Source organism: Sphaeramia orbicularis, chromosome 10 (genome assembly GCF_902148855.1).
Source record: "Sphaeramia orbicularis chromosome 10, fSphaOr1.1, whole genome shotgun sequence".
NCBI classification, from domain to species: domain Eukaryota; kingdom Metazoa; phylum Chordata; class Actinopteri; order Kurtiformes; family Apogonidae; genus Sphaeramia; species Sphaeramia orbicularis.
In genome coordinates, this window is record NC_043966.1 from 11874523 (window position 1) to 11899325 (window position 24803).

The 24803-nt window shown below is 35.4% G+C and overlaps 1 protein-coding gene across 2 annotated transcripts in view; it reads right to left on the minus strand.

The window, feature by feature from the left end:
* The window catches only part of pdgfc (platelet derived growth factor c), a 105898-nt gene extending 82689 nt beyond the window's left edge, over positions 1–23209 (minus strand). For both annotated transcript variants that reach the window (XM_030146457.1, XM_030146456.1), the window contains exon 1: positions 22384–23209. In XM_030146457.1, the coding sequence (XP_030002317.1) occupies positions 22384–22495 (112 nt within the window). In that variant the 5' untranslated portion in view covers positions 22496–23209. The remainder of the gene's footprint in view (positions 1–22383) is intronic.
* Between the last annotated feature and the right edge of the window lie 1594 nt (positions 23210–24803).

Consider the following 24803-nt stretch of genomic DNA (forward strand, 5'->3'; position numbering starts at 1 on the left):
CTGGGACAGGTGTGTTTTTTATTTCCCCCCTGAATGTATTAGAGCTGGGATATTTCACATCTCCATTAAACAGCTTCTGGTTCTTTTCTCACTCTCCTCCGATGGCACATTAAGAAGACACAGTAGTGGTTTGATTTCGACAGGCACGCATGACTTACGAGTTACTGATGTGAATATTTTAGGTACTAAGAACTTAAAGCAAGAAAAATGTCTCTATTTAAAGTTAGAAAGGATGAATATTTGAGTGATGCTGCACCTCCTGGTCCTACCTCATGGTACTTAAGCAGAAAAAGAGAAGCGAAGGCGCTTGTGTACATCAGTTTATAAATGAGCTGTAGATTAGAAAGATGGCCCTCTCTCCCTGGAGTATCTCCGAACTGAAGTACATGAAATTACACAACATCAATTATTCAGTTTTAGAGAGAGGTAATTTGGCAATTAATCAAGAAGACCTGTTTGGGGTCCAATCTAATATAGTAAAGAGTGAAAGACTGTTATTTGTCAGATTAGTGATTACTAAATAATGTAAGGCTTGACAGTTTCAACACGTACTTAAACCTGTCCAGATGGTGTCCTTTTACCACACAGACTGAACAGAGAACAGAAAAAGGACTTTAGGTTCAGTTGGTAAATCTTCAGTCCTTCTTTTCTTAATCAAAACACATGCAGCTTTCAACTGCATTACATAATTTAATAGGAGTCCAGAATCAAGAAAAAACTGGGCAACATTTAACCTGTCCGTGTAATGTTAATATAATCTGATTACACACAGTAGTTACAATCCTGCGCTGTATAAGGATTTAACCCATAAAGACCCAAACATCTACTGGTGACAAAAAACATCTACTGATCTAAACTGTGTAATACCCATAGATCCACTAATCCTATCAAAACATGTAAATAATTGATGCCAAATACAGTTTGTCATCTTTTCGTGGTCATCAGATATGACCCATTTGGACGTTCAGAGGCTCCGTAGTGAACGTGGAAACACCATCATCTTCTACAACATTGATTCACCAGTAAAACCCATGGAGTTGGATCAGTAACAGTGGATGGAGACACTTGTTTTATGTTCAGTTAATGATAGATTTTGTCGAAAAAGTAATTTTTTCCTCAGTTTATATAAAATAACGTTTGAATTTACTCTGTTTTTTCATGAACATCTGAATTAACCCATAAGGACCTAGTGTGACTTCTGTGGCAGTTCCCTAATGATTTTTTCTCTCTATTTGACGTTTCCTAAGTGATTTATCACAATTTATTATAATATTATCCTCTGAAATTAGCATTTTTCCCCCAGTGAAAATCATCTTTTCCCAGTGTGATATCATGAATTGTATACAGATAACACAGCAATTAGAAGTGGCGTGTTATCTGTATAAGCTTTCAGCGTGTAGGTTTATGTCGCGTAAAATAATACGCCATCAGCGCGATTAGTGGTTAGGGTTAGGGGTTAGGTTTAGGGTTAGCAATTAGCACAATTAGCGGCTAGAACGATTAGCGGTAAGGGTTAGGGGTCAGGGTTATGTTTACGGTTAGTAATCAGTTAGCGATTAGCGTGATCGACACTCCATCAAATGGCATCAACACGCAAAAGGACGAAAATGCGTACATATAGCACGCCAAATGCAATAAACTGGCATCACATACAACGCGATTTCATGAGATCAGTCTGATTTTCCTATGTTTAATTGACTGACCATGTAGATGTTCATAAAAGCTCTGAATAAAATCAAAAATTATTGTATCAAAACACAAAAAAAATGAAGAAAAAGTGACTTTTTCGGTAAAATATATAATTAACTGAACCTAAACCAAGTGTTTTCATCCACTGTCATTGATCCAACTCCATGGGTTTTACTGGTGAGTCAATGTTGTAGAAAATGATGGTGTTTCCATGGTAACTACGGCGCTTCTGAACGTCCAAATGGGTCACATCTGATGGCCATGAAAAGATACCAAACTGCATTTTACATCAGTTATTTACATGTATTGATAGGATTAGTGGATCTACAGTTAAAATCAGTAAATGCTGTTGGTCAGCGGTGGATGTTTGGGTCTTTATGGGTTAAATATAGAAAAATACATGATATACAGTGAAACAATGCAAAATAAAGAGGATAATATCATAATAAATGGTGGTAAATCACTTAAGAAGGGTTGAATAGAGAAAAAAATTCATTTCGGAACTGTCACAAAAGTAGCACTGGGTCTTTATGGGCTAATATTATCTAACAAAGTCAGCTAAATATCACCTATAAATACACATTAATCTAAATATCCAGTGTTAGTGAAGGTTTTTGTTAATGTTTTTACATGTGTGACTCCTAATGACACTCCGTAGGCATATATACTGACTAATGGAATGTCCTGAAATCATTGAAACAGCTCATTAGGAAAGACTATTACATCCCATCTCTGAGGTGTTTCCCTCTGGTTTGAGCGCATTCTAGAAAAATTCCTACATCTTCACTGATATGTCCAGTGAGTACACTAAACTGTACCAGGCCGTTCACACATCAGTAACTCTCATTGCTGCGTTCTAAAATTAGCATGCTTAATGACGGTGCTTGATAACCGTGAAATGTTTCTGCTGCATCAGACGAATCTGGTAGCTCCGTTTCACACATGAGGAAACTTTTGATATCATAAAGAAGAGGAGGGGGTAACCGGGTAAACACAGGGGTTGTTTGTGTCAACACTTCAGGGTCTACGTACCGTGACCTCTGGGACCGGGAGTGGAATCGATCTGTGGAACCAACGGTGTTCAGCGTTTAAGATGATGTTGAAATATTAGAGGAATGCAAGACTTTTTACTGCAGATTCATAATTATGACTTATTTATGAAAGCTGTTTTAACCCATAAAGACCCAAACAGCCACCAGTGACACAAACTATCTACAGATATAAACGGTTAAATACCTGTTGATCCACTAATCTGATCAATCCATGTAAATAATTGGTGTAAAATTCAGTTTGTCGTCTTTTCACGGTCATCAGATATGACCCATTTGGACATTCAGAGGCTCTGTAGTTGCCATGGAAACACCGTCATCTTCTACAACATTGATTCGCCAGTAAAACCCATGGAGTTGGATCAATGACAATGAATGGAGACACTTGTTTTTATGTTCAGTTAGCAATGTCTTTGCTGAAAAAGTAACCTTTTCTGCATTTTACTTTTCATCTGTTTTGATATAATTAACTTTAACTTTTAATGTTTAATTGTTTTATGTTCGTATACCTGCCTTTTGCACCTGCTTTTTATCTGTTTTTATGTGTTTGGTTTCTGTTTTTAGCTGCTGTATGTAAAGTGTCTTTGAGTTCTGTGAAAAGTGCTATACAAATAAAATGTATTATTATTATTATTATTATTATTATTATTAACTGTGAATTTACTAGTGTTTCTAATAATGAAGAATTAACCCGTAAAGAGCCAAACACTCAGCATCGACCTAAACCTTCTACTGATCTAAACTGTTTAATACCTGTTGATCCATTAATCGTATCAATACATGTAAATAATTGGTGTAAAATGCAGTTTGTCATCTTTTCACAGTCATCAGATATGACCCATTTGGACGTTCAGAGACTCTGTAGTTACCGTGGAAACACTGTCATCTTTTACAACATTGATTCACCAGTAAAACCCATGGAGTTGGATCAGTGACAGTGGATGGACACACTTGCTTTTACACTCAACCATCTATATCTTTGCTGAAAAAATAACCTTTTTTTCATTTTGCTCTGTTTTGATATAATTAACTGTGAGTTTACTCTGAGTTTTTAGGAACATCTACATGATCTGTGAATTAAAAATAGGAAAATACATGATTTACACCAAACAATGCAAAATACAGAGGATAAAATTAAAAAATAATTAGTAGAAAATCAGTAAAGAAAGGTAGAAATAGAGAAAAATAAATTTGGGAACTACCTGTTGATCCACTAATCCTATCAATACATGTAAATAATTAGTGTAAAATACAGTTTGTCATCTTTTCATGGTCATCAGATATGACACATTTGAACGTTCAGAGGCTCCGTAGTTACCGTGGAAACACTGCCATCTTCTACAACATTGATTCATCAGTAAAACCCATGAAGTTGGATCAAATACAATGAATGGAGACACTTGTTTTTACATTCAGTTAGCAATATATTTCCTGAAATAGTAATCTTTTCTTAATTTTGCTCTGTTTTTTTTTTTTTTTTTTTATAATTAACTGTGAGTTTTCATGAATGTCTTAGTGGTCTGTGAATTAAAAATAGGAAAATACATGATTTACACTGAACAATGCAAAATACAGAGGATAATATATATATATATATATATATATATATATATATATATATATATATATATATATATATATATATATATATATAAAAATGGTAGTAATAGAGAAAGATGGATGGATGGATGGATGGAATCTTGAATCTTACGTTCAAAGGGATTATGTGTAAAGCTTTTTTCTTGATGTGGGACAATACACAGGTAATGTATTACTTTTCCTGCAGTTACGGTCTGATCTTAAAATAAAATCCAGAATTATCTTTGTCAAAACCAATCTCAATGACTCCAACATTCCCTTGGTTATTAAAACAGTAAAATAAAAAGATCTACTATAAAGTTTAGTTTATTCGAAGCCGTTACAGATTTACTCCTTTCCATATTTGTCTCTTTCTTTGATGTACTCAATGTTTTAGTTTGAGTGTCATCTCCTCTGTCTGTTTCATTATAAGATATCATCCAGAACCCCCCCCCCCCCCCTCTCTCTCTCTTTCTATCACAAAAGACACAGCTGTGAGATTCTTCAGTCCTTGTTCTGGGTCAAGCTCCCTGTCACTCAACTGCAAGGTGATGCTGGCGAAGCGGAGTGAGCTGAAGAGTAGAGTCATTACAGGATAGTTTGAAATACTTCTCTGATAGGAGGTGATGACATCTGCCAAGCTATGCAGACATGCCTTTTAGAGATGGTAACCAAGGTCAACTCGTCCCCTCTGCCAAGATTTTTTTAGTTTGGTGGAACAAGACAGCCGATATTCACGGGAAAACTGACATTTGTATAAAAACAGCCCCATTCTGGAACGGTTTCAGCTTTCCGAGTTGATCCAAATGTTTTATGAATGGCAGGTTCTGTTATAGCGGGAAGCAGCTGCCAATATTTAGATAAACAATCCTTTCCGAGATGTCTTTTTAACATAATTTTGACACTACCTAAGGAGATAAAAGCATTAACTTGCTCTGACATGCTCTGTTTTCAATGCACTCCTGAGTCTAAGTTGAGGTCTTTTACTGTAAATAAATGCACAAATCATCCGAAGACCGTTTACTGATCAGGTTAGTTTGTGTTTTGGTGGATTCTTCTGTTTGGTCACGGCTTTTATGTTTAGAATTCATGACCTTCAAGTTCTCCAGAGAAGGAAAAGCACATCTTCCTCTGTAATACTTTTGACCCTTGGCAGCAATATGTCTGTATAAGCACTAAAACAAGGTCAAGACAGCAATCAACTCAGTAAAAAACAGAAGAAAGAACCCGGGAAACAATGCAATCCCACAATGAATGATAGTTATTTGCTCTGACAAGTAATCTTGTCTCTTGGCAGACGTACCACACCCTTCATATTTCGTCTCCCAGTCAGAGTCTGTGCTGGGATTCAGACTATTTTACTCTGTGTTTAAAAATCTACATTCATTCACTGAGTTTTTCTGCTTTTGTCGTCTCAGAAGCATGCACTTGACTGTACAAATACTCCATTTTTCCTCGTGTTTTCTTCATTCTGCTTCATGTGGAGCTCCTTTGCTTTGTGCGAGTTCGTCAGACTGTGGCTACTTGACTCATTGTGCAGACGTCGCTGATAACATTCACCAACTTCTTCCGCTAAGGAAGTTAAATTGCATTTCTATTTGGGTAATTTCATACCACAGATAGGGACAGAAACACGACAGAAATGTTATCTGTATTTTTCTTCTTGTCGGAGGGCGAAAGTGGTAATATAAAATGTTTATAACTGCGATGAAATGACAGCGTTCAGAAAATATCTGCAGTAAATCACCGACAAAGCCACACAATTGAAATGATATTGCAAAGCTGATGGTGGCGTAACCTGCCGACAATGCTTATCTGCAACCTAATAACATCTGAAAAAAGGGAATTTCGCATCGGAAGACAGGCAGACAAAGGCAGATGGACAATGAAACCGCTACAGAAACTGAAATGATAAGACACAGAAAGAGCAGAACCAGCAACGCGGTCAAAGATTTGATTTCAAGACATTATTTATTTAGGCCGTATTTACTGAACATGCATGTTTTCACAGCAACACCCTGATTTCTATTCATGCAGGTTCAGACACACCTTAGGGTTGAAAGTACAGCCACTGTGTTCTGATATTGGCCACTTATAAAGCTATCAGACTAAAAGTTATGCTCAGTGGCACTACAGAAGCTGATGACGCCAGATTGTATGATTGATTTGAACATTTTACTGCTTTTGAACTTTAATCTCTGCCGCTTTCTTTTACAATCAAATGTTTGATGTTCGATGTGCAGTTACCACCTGGATTTAACTCAGCAAATTGTTCATATCCTTCCATTGGAGAATTACTGTAGTGATAAATGTTTTTCAGCTTCTACAAACTCTTTAACCTTTTAACCCTGTAAAGCTTGAACCATTAAATCATTGACAGAAAATTCCAGTTCTTTGAAACTGGAGCCTTTATTGGTCCTTCTGAACAACCAAAAAAAAAAAATTTTTCAAATAGCAATTTCCATACATGAGTTTCAATTTTGTATCATATTTGATACATCGGGTCTCAATGCTCAAATATTATTATTATACAAACTTGTCTAACAAATTGGTAATTCCGTTTCAATATTGACAAAGTTCTGCCTCCTTCCTCATTAATCTTGTAGTGTCACTGGAAAGGCCTCTGGTGAATGAATTCCTCACCCCTGGTGGATTATCTGTGTATTGCATGTATCTAATTGTATACATCAGGTTTTTCAAGAAAAAAAATCACACTGATCATGTAGAGGGCTACAAAACTCATGTATCAAATATGACATGTTTGGTGTTACAGGGTTAACTAATGCAGTGAGGAGCTTCTCATTTCTTAAACAACCATTAGTTTGATAAAGACATGGTGTTTGCTCTTTATCCAAATAAAAATTCCAGACTTTTTCAAAACTGCAATTTTTTTCTCCCAGACTTTGACTTTATGTACTTTTATACTTGTGTGCGTACTTTTTTGGTTGAGATTGTACCTGTTGTGTGTAGTAGAAAAGTTTGTTTTAATAAATGTATGAATGAATGACTACATAATTTGCAACAACTGAACATTTTAGGTAATATTTTCAGTATGGACTACAACCGCTGCTGCGGACAAACAATTATGGCATACTCAGAGAAAGGTTGTTTTGACCTTATATGTGCAAATGTTGTGATGTAACTAGTTGTAAAACATAATAAATTAGGCAGGAATTAAAACAGGTTGTAGAAATCCACTCGATTTTTGCCAAAATGAATATAAAGATAGCTTTGCAGCACCTGGAGGGTTCAAATTCAAACTTTATGAACTCTTAGGGTCCAAATACACAAATAAATGAACCAAAGATGAATAAAAGTGGGTTAGCAAAATATGACCCCTTTAAACTTATTTTATGGAATATTGATGGTGTTTTACATTCTTCTATATGGATACAGGTGGAAAATTTACAAGAAAGCAATGAAAACATGGGAATATGATACCAGACAGGATCATTCTTAGTAGGAGAAGCAATATAACATGATGCTGAGACAAAATAACGATAGGGGCGGAAAATAATCAAATGTGATGAAGTGCAGTGGCAGCATTTCAAACCATTTCTTCACTGGATTTGCAGAACAATTTCTGTGTCATGATATAGAATCGCGGCAAAAATTATTAGACCATCAAAAGTCATCAAAAACAATGGTTATGCAATCAAGTACTAACTCCTGTGTGTATCATGTGACTAAACAGACAGAAAAGAAAACAAGGAAAGCCTAAAAGCACTGTTTTTCGCAGTGCAATGCCATATATTGATGTAAGAACTGAAGTGATTTTGGTTATTATCAAGAAAACATGGAAAATGGATAGATATCAGCTCTGAAATTAAACTCTTATGAGCTATTTTTGTTGTTATCATTATATTTGTCCAAACAAATGTACCTTTAGTTGTACCAGGCATTAAAATGAACAAGAAACTGAAGAAGACAAGGGTGGTCTAAAAAAATTTTTTCGCAGTTGTATACCGCTACAGTCATATAAAAAACAGATAGAAGTTTTCAGTCCTATTGCACATCCCTTGATCAGATGTGTTGCTTCCACACGACTACGAGGCCAAAAACTCGACGCTGTTTGGAAAATTCATATCACATGTGGAAAGACAAGCTATCCAACAAGCTGACAGCAACTGTAAAACTTTTAACAGCCACTTTTCAAGTCAACAGGAGACAAATATTTCATAGCCGATGATTCTGGGGTATTCGACGTGTCATGTTCATTTCACAAACGTTCCAGAGACCAACATACTATTACTTCGCCGACTCTGGTCAGAGCTGCACGCAAGGACAGATCCATAACATAAATGCAGCCAGGCACAGACAAACTAGGTGTCTTTCAAGAGCCTTTGTTTTTTTTCAGTAGCGCTTAAACCTATGACCCAGATCTCTTAAAAACTTCCTTGGCTGGATGAAGAGGTGGGGGAGATGGTGCTCTTGCTGCCCGAAATGACAAACAGCAGGCAGGCGGTGGCATGCTTTGCTTGCCAAATACAGCACTCTAAGTTCAAATAGTGCTGACAGGGAAAACATAGACACTGTTATCCTGGGTCTCCCCTCTCTGGAGTGAGATGTCGAGGGGAAAAACTCCTCCTGCCAGAAGACATAGACATGCCTGTATTCGCAGTGCACTACGGTGGAAAAATCATATAACTTGCAGATATGGGGACTTTTCTTTTTCTTGCTTTGAACTAAATGTTTGCATAGTAACTCGAATGTTTATGACAGTGGTTCCCAACCTTTTTTGGCACAAATTTCTGGCGACCCCTGCCTTTTTTTTTTGCTAAAGTTAATTTGTTTTTGATCATGTAATAGTTTGCTATACTATGTTGCAAATAAACATTAATTTTAGATGACATTTAGGCTATAAAATGTATATTATTATGGACGGAGGCAGAAAAGCCAGGTGTAGATTACTGCACAAAGTGAGAATTTTATTTTCCTTGGTCAGGATATTAATTAATTAATTAATACTGAAAAAAATAGAGAAGCACTCGGAGAGCGCAGACCTCCACCAAGGCAGATCAGTCCCCCCTTCCCCCCCAATCACCACCAAAATGTTATCATTTGTTCCTTGTGCCAGTATCAACATTTCCTGAAAATTTCATCAAAATCCATCCATAACTTTTTGAGTTATCTTGCAAACAGACAAACAAACACACAAACCCTGATAAAAACATAACGGTAACAATAACTCAGGTAACAATAACTCAGACTATGAATTATGAAAGAGCTGCAGCATCTGAAACAGACCACAATGAACATTTGAAAGATAAGCAGCACGCTGCAAAAATTAAAATCTTCCCAAGTGTATTTTTCTCATTTCTAGTCAGTATATCTCATCACACTTAAAATAAGACATAATCACCTAAAGAGTGAGATAAAAGAACTTATTTTTAGACAATAGATCTTGAAAATGGAGTATTTTGTTAAAATTAATTTTTTTTGTTTGTTTCTTGAAACATTTCAGATTGTTCATATTTGTTTAGGTTATTCACATTTTAGTGTCAGAATAGTCTGTAATTGTAAATACTTTCATAATGCAATTTGACACCCTTGGCTGCAAATTCATGCAAATTCATGCTGTGGGCTGAATTGGAAGCTGTATGTTTGACATCCCTGGAATACAAAATAATGATGAACAGAAGTGGACCCAGAAACAAGAAATGACATCAAGTGGAAATGCGAAGCACTGGAAGAAACCAAAACTGTAGGGGAAAGGAGTGGATGACTTTTTGATGAATAATCTACACTGGAAAAAATCAAAATCTTACCAAGTGTATTTTTCTCATTTCTAGTCAAAATATCTCATCACACTTAAAATAAGACATAATCACCTAAAGAGTGAGATAAAAGAACTTATTTTTAGACAATAGATCTTGAAAATCAAGTATTTTGTTAAAATTAATTTTTTTTGTTTGTTTCTTGAAACATTTCAGATTGTTCATATTTGTTTAGGTTATTCACATTTTAGTGTCAGAATAGTCTGTAATTGTAAATACTTTCATAATGCAATTTGACACCCTTGGCTGCAAATTCATGCAAATTCATGCTGTGGGCTGAATTGGAAGCTGTATGTTTGACATCCCTGGAATACAAAATAATGATGAACAGAAGTGGACCCAGAAACAAGAAATGACATCAAGTGGAAATGCGAAGCACTGGAAGAAACCAAAACTGTAGGGGAAAGGAGTGGATGACTTTTTGATGAATAATCTACACTGGAAAAAATCAAAATCTTACCAAGTGTATTTTTCTCATTTCTAGTCAAAATATCTCATCACACTTAAAAGAAGACATAATCACCTAAGAAGTAAGTTTTCAGTGAGATTTAAGAACTTATTTTTAGACAACAGATCTTGAAAATCTTATGTCAAGAAATCTTACCAAGATAATTTTCACTTGTTCCATTGGCAGATTTTTTATTTATTTATTTATTTTTTACATAACTCAAGACTTTTTGGCTTAATTCAAGCAGTTACATACCAGGTTTCATTCAGTACATGTCAGATGTTTCTAATTGCTTATGCTGCTTCTTGTCATGGGGTCACACTGGAAAAAAATCTAAATCTTACCAAGTGTATTTTTCTCATTTGTAGTCAAAATATTTCATCACACTTAAAATAAGAGTTTTTTTTTTTTTTTTTTTTGCTTGAATTAAGCAAAGAAAAATCTTGAATTAAGCAAAAAAAAAATCTGCCAGTGGAACAAGTGAAAATTATCTTGGTAAGATTTCTTGAAGTAAGATTTTCAAGATCTATTGTCTAAAAATAAGTTCTTATATCTCACTGAAAAGTTACTCTTTAGGTGATTATGTCTTATTTTAAGTGTGATGAGATATTTGGACAAAAAATGAGAAAAATACACTTGGTAAGATTTAGATTTTTGCAGTGTACCACAGTGCTTTAGTTTCATCTTAACAGTTTGTCATGTCTTTTATGGATTGTGATTGTTTCTCTCAACTCACCATATATTTTTTCTCTTTAATCAATTACTGGAAATTTCAGGAGACCCCATTTGAATTCCAGGCGACCCCACATGGGGTCCCAACCCCAAGGTTGAAAAACACTGGTTTTATGATAAAACCTACTAAAAGTTCATTGTTTCAGTTCAAATAAGAGCCAACCTGACAGACCTCTCTCTTTATGATGTTTCATCTGACAATAGTGATATACTCATGGTAATTGTTGACCCCCTCGAGTTCATTTAACATTTGAGCCATCCATTTACTTTGATGGTTTTAATTCAGCCAAGCATACCCCACTGCCGACTACAATGATTAAGTGCATGGTGCTGCATTCATTCATTCGAGCATATCCATCAAAGTACGGCTACTTCTAACTGGAAACAAGCTTTCCCAGGGAAGCGGTCTCAGGAAACATCTGACCTGAATTAAAGAATGAATGGAGATTCCATGTCAGGCTAGTTTTGTTTCAACGATTTAAGAGCCGTATCGTAATTTCAAATTAAAACACAGAGTAAAGAACTATGGAAACCACTTAAAATAACACAGCGGAAACCTGAATTCCAGCTGCCCGCACTTCTACAGACTTTCACCTATATAAACCGCTATGTTTGGTCTGTAGTCAAGACTGGTTGTGTAATAAAAATGGGCTGAGAGATTTAAAAAAAAAAAAAAAAAAGGTTCTCAAGTTTGCTGAATTGTAATGTTTTTTGACATTTTCTCTTATTTCAGTATTTATTGCTGCTGCCACAAAAATTAATAATATGCCCAATGTTCCTGTAAACAGAAACCTGGGAATCTAATGGACAGTCAGATGGTAATACGAGTTGATGTTGCGGTAATAAATTCTTTAATCTTTGTCTCAGTTTAGATGGCAGATTTTCATACCACAGTTTCAACAAAAACAATGAGCTTCAGTTGGAATATTTAAGGGAAAAAAGTGAATTTAGACGCTGGGTTGTGGCACTTAGAGGCAAATAACACAGCAAAAAAAAGAATATCTGACTTAGATAAACTGACTTGAATTTGGAATACTTATCTTGAGAGACCATTATTTTTAGATTTATTTACTTATTGACACTTAATCTTGTTAAGATTATTTGACTTGTTCCAAGAATTTTCACCTTGAGCTACCCCACTTAGATATTACAACTAATTTTAACCAATATTTATAACAAAACAAGCCCCATTGTTGGAAATGAGTATGAGGGACCTGGTAACTGTTTACCTTCAAAACATTTGTACTTGTTTTATGCAATTTTGCCGATACATACTGTGTCTACTGTGTCATTCCATCTTCATAAGACCATATATATGCAGTATATACACCATAGATTAAAAAAAATCTTACTATGATGACTTGAAACAAGTATATTCTGCTTAAAATAAGAAGTTTAGCATTCTATAATCCTTAGATAATATTTTCTTGTTTTAAGAAAACTTGATAAATGCAATTTTCCTACTGCACTGGCTAATAATTTTACTTGAAATAAGACATTTTCACCCAATAATGAGTTTAATTTTCTTATTTTTGGCACAGGCCTTTCTTGTAATGAATGCTGTTGGGCCAAGGTACATATCCCTGCTCAGAAGTGTTTCCCCTGACCACAGGAGCATAATTTTGACTTTTTATCTCATAATTCTGAATTTTTACGTTATCATTTTGACTTTTTAATCTCATAATTCTGAATTTTTATGTTATAATTTTGACTTTTTAATCTCATAATTCTGACTTTTTATCTAATAATTTTGACTTTTCATGTCATAGCTTTGACTTTTTATGTCATAATTTTGACTTTTTATGTCATAGCTTTGACTTTTTATGTCACAATTTTGACTTTTTGTCATAGCTTTGACTTTTTATGTCATAGCTTTGACTTTTTATGTCACAATTTTGACTTTTTATGTCATAGCTTTGACTTTTTATGTCATAATTTTGACTTTTTATGTCATAGCTTTGATTTTTTATCTCATAATGATGACTTTTTATGTCATAGCTTTGACTTTTTATCTCATATTTTTGACTTTTTATCTCATAATTATGACTTTTTATCTCATAATTTCAATTTTTTATGTCCTAAGTATGATTTACAATGGGGATTTTTTTTTTTCTGTTGTGGTTTCCCCATGGTAAATCATAATTATGACATGAAAAGTCAAAATTATACTCCCATGGGCAGGGGAAATAATACTGAGCTGGGATACATACCCTGGCACAACAAATGCAAATGATAAAACACATAATTGCTTAAAGTATATGCGAATCTGGTTCATTCCTTCGTTTTAATTAAAGGATTCAGAAGATTCAAAACATTTTATTGTCATATGTACAGTACAGAAACAGCTTCTCCTGAACAATGAAAACCTTATTCTGCCATCCACACTGAAAGCCAAGAGAATTTAAAATAAGTATAAACAGATACAAATTTACATGGAATAATTTAACTAGCTAAAACAAAATGGTATTCAAAAATGGCAAGAAAATGAGCATAAAAATATAAACTACTATTACAAAACAAGAAATATATATTTACATAAATGTGCAATATCTGCGTAATTGTGCAGACTGTCAGAGGTAAATGACATACAACATGTGCAAAACTGCCTGAGGTAAGTAAGATGTAAATATGAAGGAAACAATATGAAGCACATACTGTTATCCTTTTTTTTTTTCTTTTTTTCTTTTTTTTTTATCTTTTTTTGAGCAATGTAACAGTACATACAAAGGAGTGGAATTACAGTCCATACATTATACATTGCCTTTTATATCATTTCCCCCCCTATGCCCAAACCAACCTCAAGGCCCTTCGAAAAGGGGCAACAGCAGGAATAAGAACATTATAACAAAGTCTCTGAGTGGTAGAAAATCAAATAAGTAAAAGCAGAATCTGTATACTATAGAAAAATATTAACTGAGCCAAAGGAAATAGAAGAGAATAAAAATAAATAAATCAAAAATATGACAAAAAAATAAATAAAAATAGACCTAGCTTGTAGATTCATGTGCCTACATTAAAATATTCTGCATTACATAGATGTATCAAAGGTGAAAATAACTGGTAGACAGAAGGAACTAACATAAAATACAGAGAAGGGTGGAGGTGTGACAGTTCAGACTGAACATACTGTTATTATTAATAATATTGTAGGGAGAGGGGGTGGGATTAAATAAATTATACTTCTTCCCACCCCTTTTCGGGCATGTAAATGGAATTATTGTGCTTTTCTTCTGACTAAGACTGTTATGATTCTTGATATTTGTATTATTATGCATGTTTTGCAAGTGCATATATGTTAAATTTCATTGCATGTTCGGAATAAATCACTAAAATCAAATCAAATCCTTTCGCATGAATTCAAAACAGCGTCTCGCCACCTCAGACCTGGACCTCCCACTGCACAATTATTCCTTTAATGAACTCATGAAAGCATGAATGTGTGAATTGCTCATCACATTACGCCTGAAACGGGTCCAGACTTGGCCCACCCCGGTCTCCTTCCTGTTTTTAAATCCCCACTATAAATCTCTTTATTTGTCCGCATCATGATGTAATGAATGCACAATGTATCTTTATATCTTCAAGCCTCCGTCTACGTACGCATGGAAAACTCCACATTACCCCGATGGGCTTGTGACCCTTATAACCTCAGTCCACCCCCCCTTAATCTCGTAATCTTTAGTGGAACAGCAGCCTCTGTGATCATTGGCAGGACTGGCTTGTTGCATACCTTCCCCCCATTGGCACTCAGCGGGGTGGAGGGTGGGTGGGGGGTGCTTTGTGGGATTATCTGCAAGTTATCCACATCTCCTACAAATATCTGCTGCAGGGTTTTCTAATAAGACCGGGGTCTGTGCTTACGGGTGGGCTAGCTAGGGGTGAAACATACGCCTTCTACGGGAAAGTGAATCCAGGCCACTTAAGTCCCATAAGTGATCTGAAGAGGTGGCCCTTCAGATGCCTGACTGACCGAGACAATGAGATGCACATTCAGTTCAGTGTAATACAACCGGCAACAAATCACAGCCTGAAACTAAAAGGTATTGCAAACAGTATTGTGAATAAAAGGCCAGCTCAGTGTAATGTGTTTATATGGGCTGTTATTTAATAAACTCAATGGCAGCTTCCAGTTCAGCTTTACCGTTACACATCACTGTCTACTTTCTTGTTGCACTCACAAATTAGATGTCATGAAGATTTATACTGAATCACAACCTCATCTCTTATATAATGCCTTTAATAGCCTTTCTCAGATTACATTAAAGCACCCTATTACAATATGTTTGTACAGACAGTTTATGTTTCAAGAAGATGCTTTAAGATCCCTAAAAATACCCATAGAGTTGGAACAAAATATTTTTACATCTTGTCATGAAATGATTGTGACCATGTGATTTATTCTTGATAAATAGAGTGCAACTGGGGTTCAGTAAGGTGATTATTAGTGTGTATAAATAGGAATAAAAAGACAAAAGAGTCTGAAAACAACATTATTCCATCTTTATGGGCAACAGTATAGATACATATGAGCTCATATGTTCATGTTCATGTGGTCAATAGTGTGTATACTGTATATATTCTGATTTGTTGTACATATAGTTGCGGAAAAAATTATTAGACCATCAAAAGTCATCAAAAACAATGTGATCATACCCCCATACCCCAGTTAAGAACCTTTGCTCTAAATCAACAATGATATCAGGATCAGTATCAGGTATTGACCGATACGCACACCCCTAGCATCGGTATTGACATCGAAACTGAAAAGTCAGATTGGTGAATCCATAAACTGACTTATATATGTATATAGTCGCGGAAAAAATTATGAGACCATCAAAAGTCATCGAAAACAATGGTTATGCAATCAAGTACTAACTCCTGTGTGTATCATGTGACTAAAACAGACAGAAAAGAAAACTTGGAATGCCTAAAAGCACTGTTTTTGTCAGTACAATGCCATAGATATTGATCTAAGAACTGAAGTGATTTTGGTTATTATCAAGAAAACATGGAAAATGGATAGATATCAGCTCTGAAATTAAACTCTAATGAGCTATTTTTGTTGTTATCATTATATTTGTCCAAACAAATGTACCTTTAGTTGTACCAGGCATTAAAATGAACAAGAAATTGAAGAAAATAAGGGTGGTCTAATCATTTTTTCCGCGACTGTAATTTTCATCTGTCGTATAGAGATAGCTTTCGTAGAGTTGAGTAGTATATGTATATTTAATATTTTATCTTGCTTACATTTTTCAGTGTTTTGGATGAAATTTTATAGTCCTTTTTTGCACTAATTGTTTCTGCTACTAAACAGAACAGAGCAGCTAAACGAACTTTCATTGTTTCTGTGACAGTTAGTTAGTTAGTTAGTTAGTTAGTTAGTTAGTTAGTTAGTGTAGTTTTATTTCGAGCACATAGAATCATCAGATGACAAAAAACCTTACAACGTGGTGAAACAAAATTTTTCTGCACTCAAAAAGGAGTGGGAAGAAGTGTAACTTCCCATCCCTTTTTACAAACTAATAATTAAATTAAATCCGCTTCCTTTGCTTTGTTAACACACGTTTTTCTGTATATTTTTACAATAACACAAATCATTCATACAAACCATTTATACACTTTTTTAGTCACCTCACACAAAATCAGATTTGCATAATCAACCGTTTTTAATCTAAACTATAATATTTATGTGCACTTCAAATATTTACTACAAATACAATGATCAATAAATGTGACATTTCTATTCTATTCTATTCTATTCTATTCTATTCTATATATTTTTTTGGCTCATTGCCAAGTATGTATCGAACCAACTAAGTATTTCAGTGATGCTGCATATGCACATCAGTGCTTTTAGCTAAATGCTGATCTCAGCACAGTAACATACTTACATTGACAATGCTAATGAGCTGATGAAGCAGATATGCTATAAATATGGAAAGAGCACAGTCTTAGTCTATCATGTCAGATCCTATCACTTAGCCGTGAACACAAAGTACAGTTAAGAGAAAGCTCAGTTTGCGTCATTTGGTCAAAAAAACCAAAACCAAAAAACCACAACAAAAAAACCATTGGACAAAATACAGTGTTGACTTTGATGGTGTTTCATGAAAAGTTAAGGGACTATCACAGTTATTATATGTCATGAAGGTTTGTACCATATTTGACTACAGTACATCTACTAATCTAAACTGCTCAGCCACTAATATCAATCCATGTAAATAATTAGTGTAAAATACCGTTTTTCATCTTTTCATGGTCATCAGACATGACCCATTTGGATGTTCAGAGGCTCTGTAGTTACCATGGAAACACCATCATCTTCTACAACATTGATTCACCAGTAAAACCCATGGATTTTGATCAGTGACATTGGATGGAGACACTGGGTTTATGTTCAGTTAATGATATGTTGTACTTTTAAGTCACTTTTTCTTCAGTTTTTTCTGTTTTGATATAATAAACTTTGACTTTAATCTGAGTTCTTATGAACATCTACATGATCAGAGAATTAAATATAGAAAAATAGATGATTTTCACTGGAAAAAATGCAAAATTCAGAGGATAATAGTATAATAAATGCTGATTAATCACTTAAGAATGGTTAAACAGAAAAAAAAAATCAATTGGGAAGTGACACTACAGTCATACTAGGTCATTATGGGTTAAAACACATTTAGAAGTACAAAACTGAAATGGACTGAAATGGACTCAAAGTACAAAAGTAAACAGTAGAACTCTGACAGGGATAGTTGTATCTACAGTGGTGGAAAAAATGATTAGACCGCCCCTTGTTTTCTTCAATTTCTTGTTCATTTTAATGCCTGGTACAACTGAAGGCACATTTGTTTGGACAAATATAATGATAACAACAAAAATAGCTCATAAGAGTTTAATTCCAGAGCTGATATCTATCCATTTTCCATGTTTTCTTGATAATAACCAAAGTCACTTCAGTTCTTACATCAATATCTATGGCATTGTACTGACAAAAACAGTGCTTTTCTGTCTTTTCTGTCTGTTTTAGTCAAATGATACACACAGGAGTTAGGACTTGATTGCATAACTATTGTTTTTGATTACTTCTGATGATCTAATAATTTTTTCCGCGACTGTATGTGTCGTTGTTCTATCCATTTAGGTTGGGATGCAGTGTATTCTACATAAAAATAACTTAATAGTAAGCTTGATTTGATAATGCAAGGAATAAAAAGCAGGGATATGTGTGTTAAAATATAGGGAATACATGTGAATAGTGAAATAGTCCTGCTCATGGTGGTGCCGGAGGGAACGTCTCAGGCATTAGGGATAATTCTGCGGACACTATGCATGTCTGCTGAAAATGTTATGGAATTCTTGGGATATTTTTGTCTGGACTAAAGCGTAAAAAACAAACTAATTTACTAACAGACAGGTTGATTATCCCTATTATCCTGGGAAACATGCGGCCGGAAAAACTGGGCTGTGTTATTGGCCAGATGGATTTGCTTTCAAGCCTATTTCACTTCCTAAACCGCAAAACTGCAGATATCATTTGCAATGTTTTTCTTAATAACCAAGAAACCCTATAGTCATTTGGTGAACACATGAGAATAACATCTAGAATACATGTTATTGTAATGTAATCCTCAACGGTTGAAGAAGGAAATGTTCACATAGTTTATGGCTGCAACATACAGAATTTACAATTCGGGGTTGGTGCCCGTTCTTTTGGCTTTTTTTTTTTTTTTTTTGAGACTTTTTGACCAATCGGCTTGTGATGACAGATGGATACTCTGCACAGCACGGGCCCTCACTGGGAGTCTGCACCCTCTGATATCTTATGGAGTCATCAGCAGCCGCTCGCCAAGTTTAATATGACTGGGGACCGTAACTCTCCAGGCAACTACTACTAAACATGTCACATAGGTCTGGCTCCCTCCCCTCCTTCTGATCGATATCAAATTGTCTCACAGAGCATCTGCAATCAAGCGCGCCAGAACAGTGAGTGCTCAGACACTCCAGTCAAAGGTTACAGACAGCCCGGCCAGCCTTGCCTTCAGCCAACGTGTGACCGCCTTTTTAAAGAGTTCTTTGACAGTTTAACATCTCACCCACCTCGCTCCCCCGCTCCCTTCCTCCTCCTCTTCCTCCTCCTTCATCCCTTCCCCTCCCCTCTCTCTCCTCCCTGTTGTTTTCCTTTCTCAGTCATACTGATTAAACCTGGAGATCCCGGTGGGAGGATCTGATTTCCCAGCCCTGACTGTTACTGTAGTGAAGTCAGCACTGCATGTCCTCACACAAGGCCAGTCAAACTCACCGACTATACAACACAGAATCAATGCACTTAGACCTGAGTAAAGGACATACTGTGAGTTCACCCGCAACATTTTGTCTATTTAGGTTAGAAATTCTAAAATGTAAATACACTGTTGCCTAGAAAGTTAGAAAAATTTAGCTTTCCGGTTCGGTACATACTTGGCAAATCAGGACCCAAGATAACAAAATAACAAAATACTTATATTTATTCTTCAGTTTCTTGTTTATTTTAATGCCTGGTACAACTAAAGGTACATTTGTTTGGACAAACTGAATGATAACAACAAAAATAGCTCATAAGAGTTTAATTTCAGAGCTGATATCTAGCCATTTTTCATGTTTTCTTGATTAAAACCAAAATCACTTCACTTCTTACATCAATATCTATGGCATTGTACTGACAAAAACAGTGCTTTTAGGCATTCCATGTTTTCTTTTCTGTCTGTTTTAATCACATGATACAAACTTGATTGCATAACCATTACTTTTGATGATTTTTGATGGTCTAATAATTTTTTCCGCTACTATATATAAGTCAGTTCATGGATTCACCAATCTGACTTTTCAGTTTCGATGCCGATTCTATTCTATTCTATTCTATTCTATTCTATTCTATTCTATTCTACTGGACAAAAATCTTATTCCACCTTTAGCTTTATTGTTTTTACAGTCACGGAAAAAATGATTAGACCACCCTTGTTTTCTTCGATTTCTTGTTCATTTTAATGCGTGGTACAACTAAAGGTACATTTGTTTGGACAAATATAATGATAACAACAAAAATAGCTCATAAGAGTTTAATTTCAGAGCTGATATCTAGCCATTTTCTAAAATTTTCTTGATAATAACCAAAATCACTTCAGTTCTTACATCAATATCTATGGCATTGTACTGACAAAAACAGTGCTTTTAGGCATTCCATGTTTTCTTTTCTGTCTGTTTTAGTCACATGATACACACAGGAGTAAGTACTTGATCACATAACCATTGTTTCTGATAACTTTTGATGGTCTAATAATTTTTTCCGCGACTGTATGTACAACAAATAAGGGCATACACAGTATATGCACTATTGAACACATGAGCATGAACATAGATTGTCATATGAGGTCATATGCATCTACACTGTTGCCCATGACAACAGAATAATGTTTTCTATTATCACCTTTGAGCACACTGAGTCTGTTAGACTTTATCGATCAAGAATGAATCGCATTGTCACAATTATTTCATGTAAAAACTATCAATAGTTTATTCCAATTTTAAGTGCAACAGGTTAAGATGTTAAATCTGAAACATATGTAAACTCTGGTTTTATAAAAACACATCTGGATTTCATTAATTCACCCAGACTTTCATGCATTGGATCAGTCAGGATGCATTTGGTAAACCATTCCATACAGATATATTTCTAAATGTACTATATTTTCCTTCTAATGATGTGTTGAATTGAAGTGAACAGCTGAAGCTCATGTGAAGAAGTTGGGGAAAACAATGAAATGAATGAATTAACCCTTTCATGCATAGGTCACTACAGTGGACAGTTCTTCTCCAGCCGTTCTCTTGTATATTCATGGGTTTTGATGTTTTAATTCCATATCAGCCAACACAGTGAAAACTTACGCACCATCCCATACACTGACATTCATACCATTACTGTAACTTTGCTGTTCTTGATAAACCTGATCTACACTAACACCCTGTGTTATCACTAGTTTTATTTACTTATTTAATCCCTTGTTTTATGTTTGGTGTACGGCACTTTGGCCAGCTGTAAAGTTCTTAAAGTGCTTTATAAATAAAGTTGGTATGGTATGGTAACATGTTTGAGTGTAAATCAATTGTTATTTGTTAGACAAGAAGGGTTTTTTTTGCGTATTATCTCCATGAAGTGAGTAATTACTAGCATTAGAATATGTTAAAATGTGAGAAGATATCAGATTAGCAGCATTAAAAATGTTTTTATTTCATTGTTTTCATATCACGTTCTGATATTGGATTTTAAACACGTTTCTTTACTTCAAAAATTAAATGCATGGATATTTTTGTAACTTCATAGAATAAAAAAACTCGATCCATTGTTTTTTTCATGCCTAAGGAGGAATAAAAACACTGAAGAAAAAAAATCTTAACTAAGGTTCTCACAATTCATGCATGAAAGGGTTAATGAGGAAACACAAGTTACCAAGCATCAGCTGCATCAGTGAAGTACATAGAAGTTATTTAAAGGTAGTTTATTCAAAGGGAAATGTACCCTTCAGTCCACCTCAGTGCTGGCTCTCTGCTCATGCAAAAACAAAAACCTTGACCGCCAAATTGCCCATGATAGCATGGATTAATTAGAGGGTAATTGTTTGCTTATGCAGCCGATGTGAGGGACAACATCAGCCTCTGCCTGACGTGGAAGTCACATCAAACATTGACAAAATGGAATTTGTGAATTTGATAGTGCAGTTCTGAGGGTACGCAAATTACATCGCCTGGAGCGACTTCTGCTGCATGAATGGATCCTTTTTACGATCACAGGGAAAACTTCTCCCAGGGGGACATGGAATTTCAGAGGGTTTTCCCCCTTAAATATACACGGGTACGCTTTAAAAGTAAAAAGGTAATTTTCAACTTCCTATCCCGGATAATGCTGTTTCAACTGAATGAAACAGCCCCATTCATTGGAGTTGAAACAAAACAGTAGAGCTTTAGAGATTTTACGCATGCAACAGAGCTATTCCAAACGCATGTTCTTTTTTTTTTTTTTTTTTTTTTTTAACTTTTGAGATTGAAAATGTGTCAAAAAGCAATGAAAACTCACCGTTTTGCTCCTTTATAGTTGGAAGGTGAAACTTGCTGACATGACTTGTTTCAGCTTTCGAGCCATATTGTTGGAGAAGCGATGCAAGAAGGAGTAATAATGGAAGGATCATTTGGATAAGTGGTGTTTGGCGATCACAAAGCGCTGTAGACAGGGGATGGTTTGGATCACCACACACATGCGTCGTTTACAGGACACCAGTGCTGTTTTGGACACATTTGGAGAGGATACAGGCAGAGTAGAATCCACATAATCTTAATCATCAATCCCTTTTTGGAGAAAGCGAAATTTACGTCTCCCTTAATCAAGTCAAATCCTTTCCAGACCTGGCACTGCTGCGTAATGCAAGTGCGCACCTGTTAGTTCAGTGAAAAAAAAAAAAAAAAAAAAAAAAAAGTTGGATAAGTTCACCAAAAGTTTGGCTTTAAGCGGTTCTAATCCTGGAATTTGCATGTAAAAGCGTACTTATGCGTGGTGTATTATCTATGGGTATTAGAAACGCACTTACGCATCTTGGCTAAAGCGCGCGTGCACGGTGCGTCCTTGACTCCGTCTGCATAAATCCTCTGGAAGCTTTACGCATTACGCAAAACGGACGCACACAGAGACAGCGTAAAGAGTCCAGCAACCTGATACAGTCTTTATCGAGAAAGTATTCGCGAGTTCTGTTGTCTGGAGAAGTCTTGAGTCATAACTTAGTGGAGACTGAGATAAAATATCAGTGCGCTCCCGGGGTTGGGTTTTGGAGACTGCCAACTGACCGCACAACAGGTGCTATACATAAAGTACAACTTCCCAGCCGAGGAAACTCCCCGAGATGTTAACTATTCCGTGGCTGCTCGGACCAATGAGGCGTTTTCAGTCACTGTCTGGAACAAATTGGGAAAGATAGTCCCACTTGTTGCGCACACTCCCACGTTTCCAGTAATAACAAGAAAAAAAAAAAAAGTGTCAGCATCTCTTAATAACAGAGGAAAACTGACACAAGATAAATAAATGACTGCGCACTGTTTGCAGACTGTGTTGTGAAATAAAGTTTTAAGACCACATCACAGAACAGACTTTAACGTGTTAATTCTAGTAATTTACTGCGCATTTTGTGCTCATTTCTGTCAATGAATGTTTTTTTGAATGAATGCTTTTATTATTGTGTCTTGCATAAAAAAAAACAAAAAAAAACATGCCCAGCCCTTATAAGACACCAAAAATACACACCAAAAATCAAACACCAGACAATAAGCACAATAGATATGAACAAAACAAAATACTGACCTATTTCAACAAACACATCTGCCGCTTTTTCCAGGCTTTACAAACAAATAATGCTAATTTATATACATTAGAACTAAACAACCATTTCATCTTGTCATCATCAGTGCTCCAGAACATATCAGGATTTCGGATAAATATGTCATCAAACAAACTGTCATTTAGAGTCATCCATAAGTGAAAAGGATCAATGCATCACTTGTTTCAAATGCATTCACTTCTTCCTACTCTTTTTCGACCATGCAAAATTCAGAAGTGCTTGAAGATAGATTCTGTTCATTTAAATGTTATTTTGTTTTTGTCTTCATTTGCTTATTTTTGTTTTATTTTGTTTCTTAGCATGTTCAAAATAAATAAATAAATAAATTTCCCTTATTTTTGTGTAAAGGTTTCCCTCCTAAATGTTCTAATAGAAAGAACACAAAGAGATTTTAGTTAATAAATAATAAGAAATGTAATATATTAAACAAAACTGACTTTTGTGTATCCTACTCCTCACTCACCTCCTTCATTTCTTCATTTCAGCCTGTGGTCTCTGTGGCTCACATCTGTTTCTTTTTCTGTGCCTTCCAGCCCATAATATTCATAACAAATACATAGCTAAACACTGGAACACAACGGATACACAGTGTCCACAACAGGAGATGCGTGATTCCAGAGGATACTTTCCATAAGAAAATATGCCTAAATAAGCTTTTTTTTAAACCATGGAATGGCTGTAAAAACCTCAGTTCCTTTTACTCATAGAGACGAAAGATCAATGTGGACTCACAGAACGACTTTTTAACACGCCGTTTGTGCATTTTGCCTAAAATGTTTCTGTGGAAGGAAATGTTTAGGGGCTTCTCAATTTGTCATATCAAAGCAGAGACACCGCTTGGAACAATACTCCCTCCTGTTCCCAATTTCCTTTCTCTGCGGCACAGTGTTGTACCTCATCAACTGTGTTTCATGTGGTTCCTCCCATCCTATTGTTGGCAAAATTCACTGTATCCCCCCACTGTATAGTAAGTCTAAGTCTGCTGCACAGACACAACAATCAAAGGAGAGTTGGAGACATATTGAAACCATTGAGCCAGACTCATGATGCAATGCTGCAGCAATTTACCCCCAGTCTCACATAGCTCAGAAACTACCACCTCAAAGAAAGT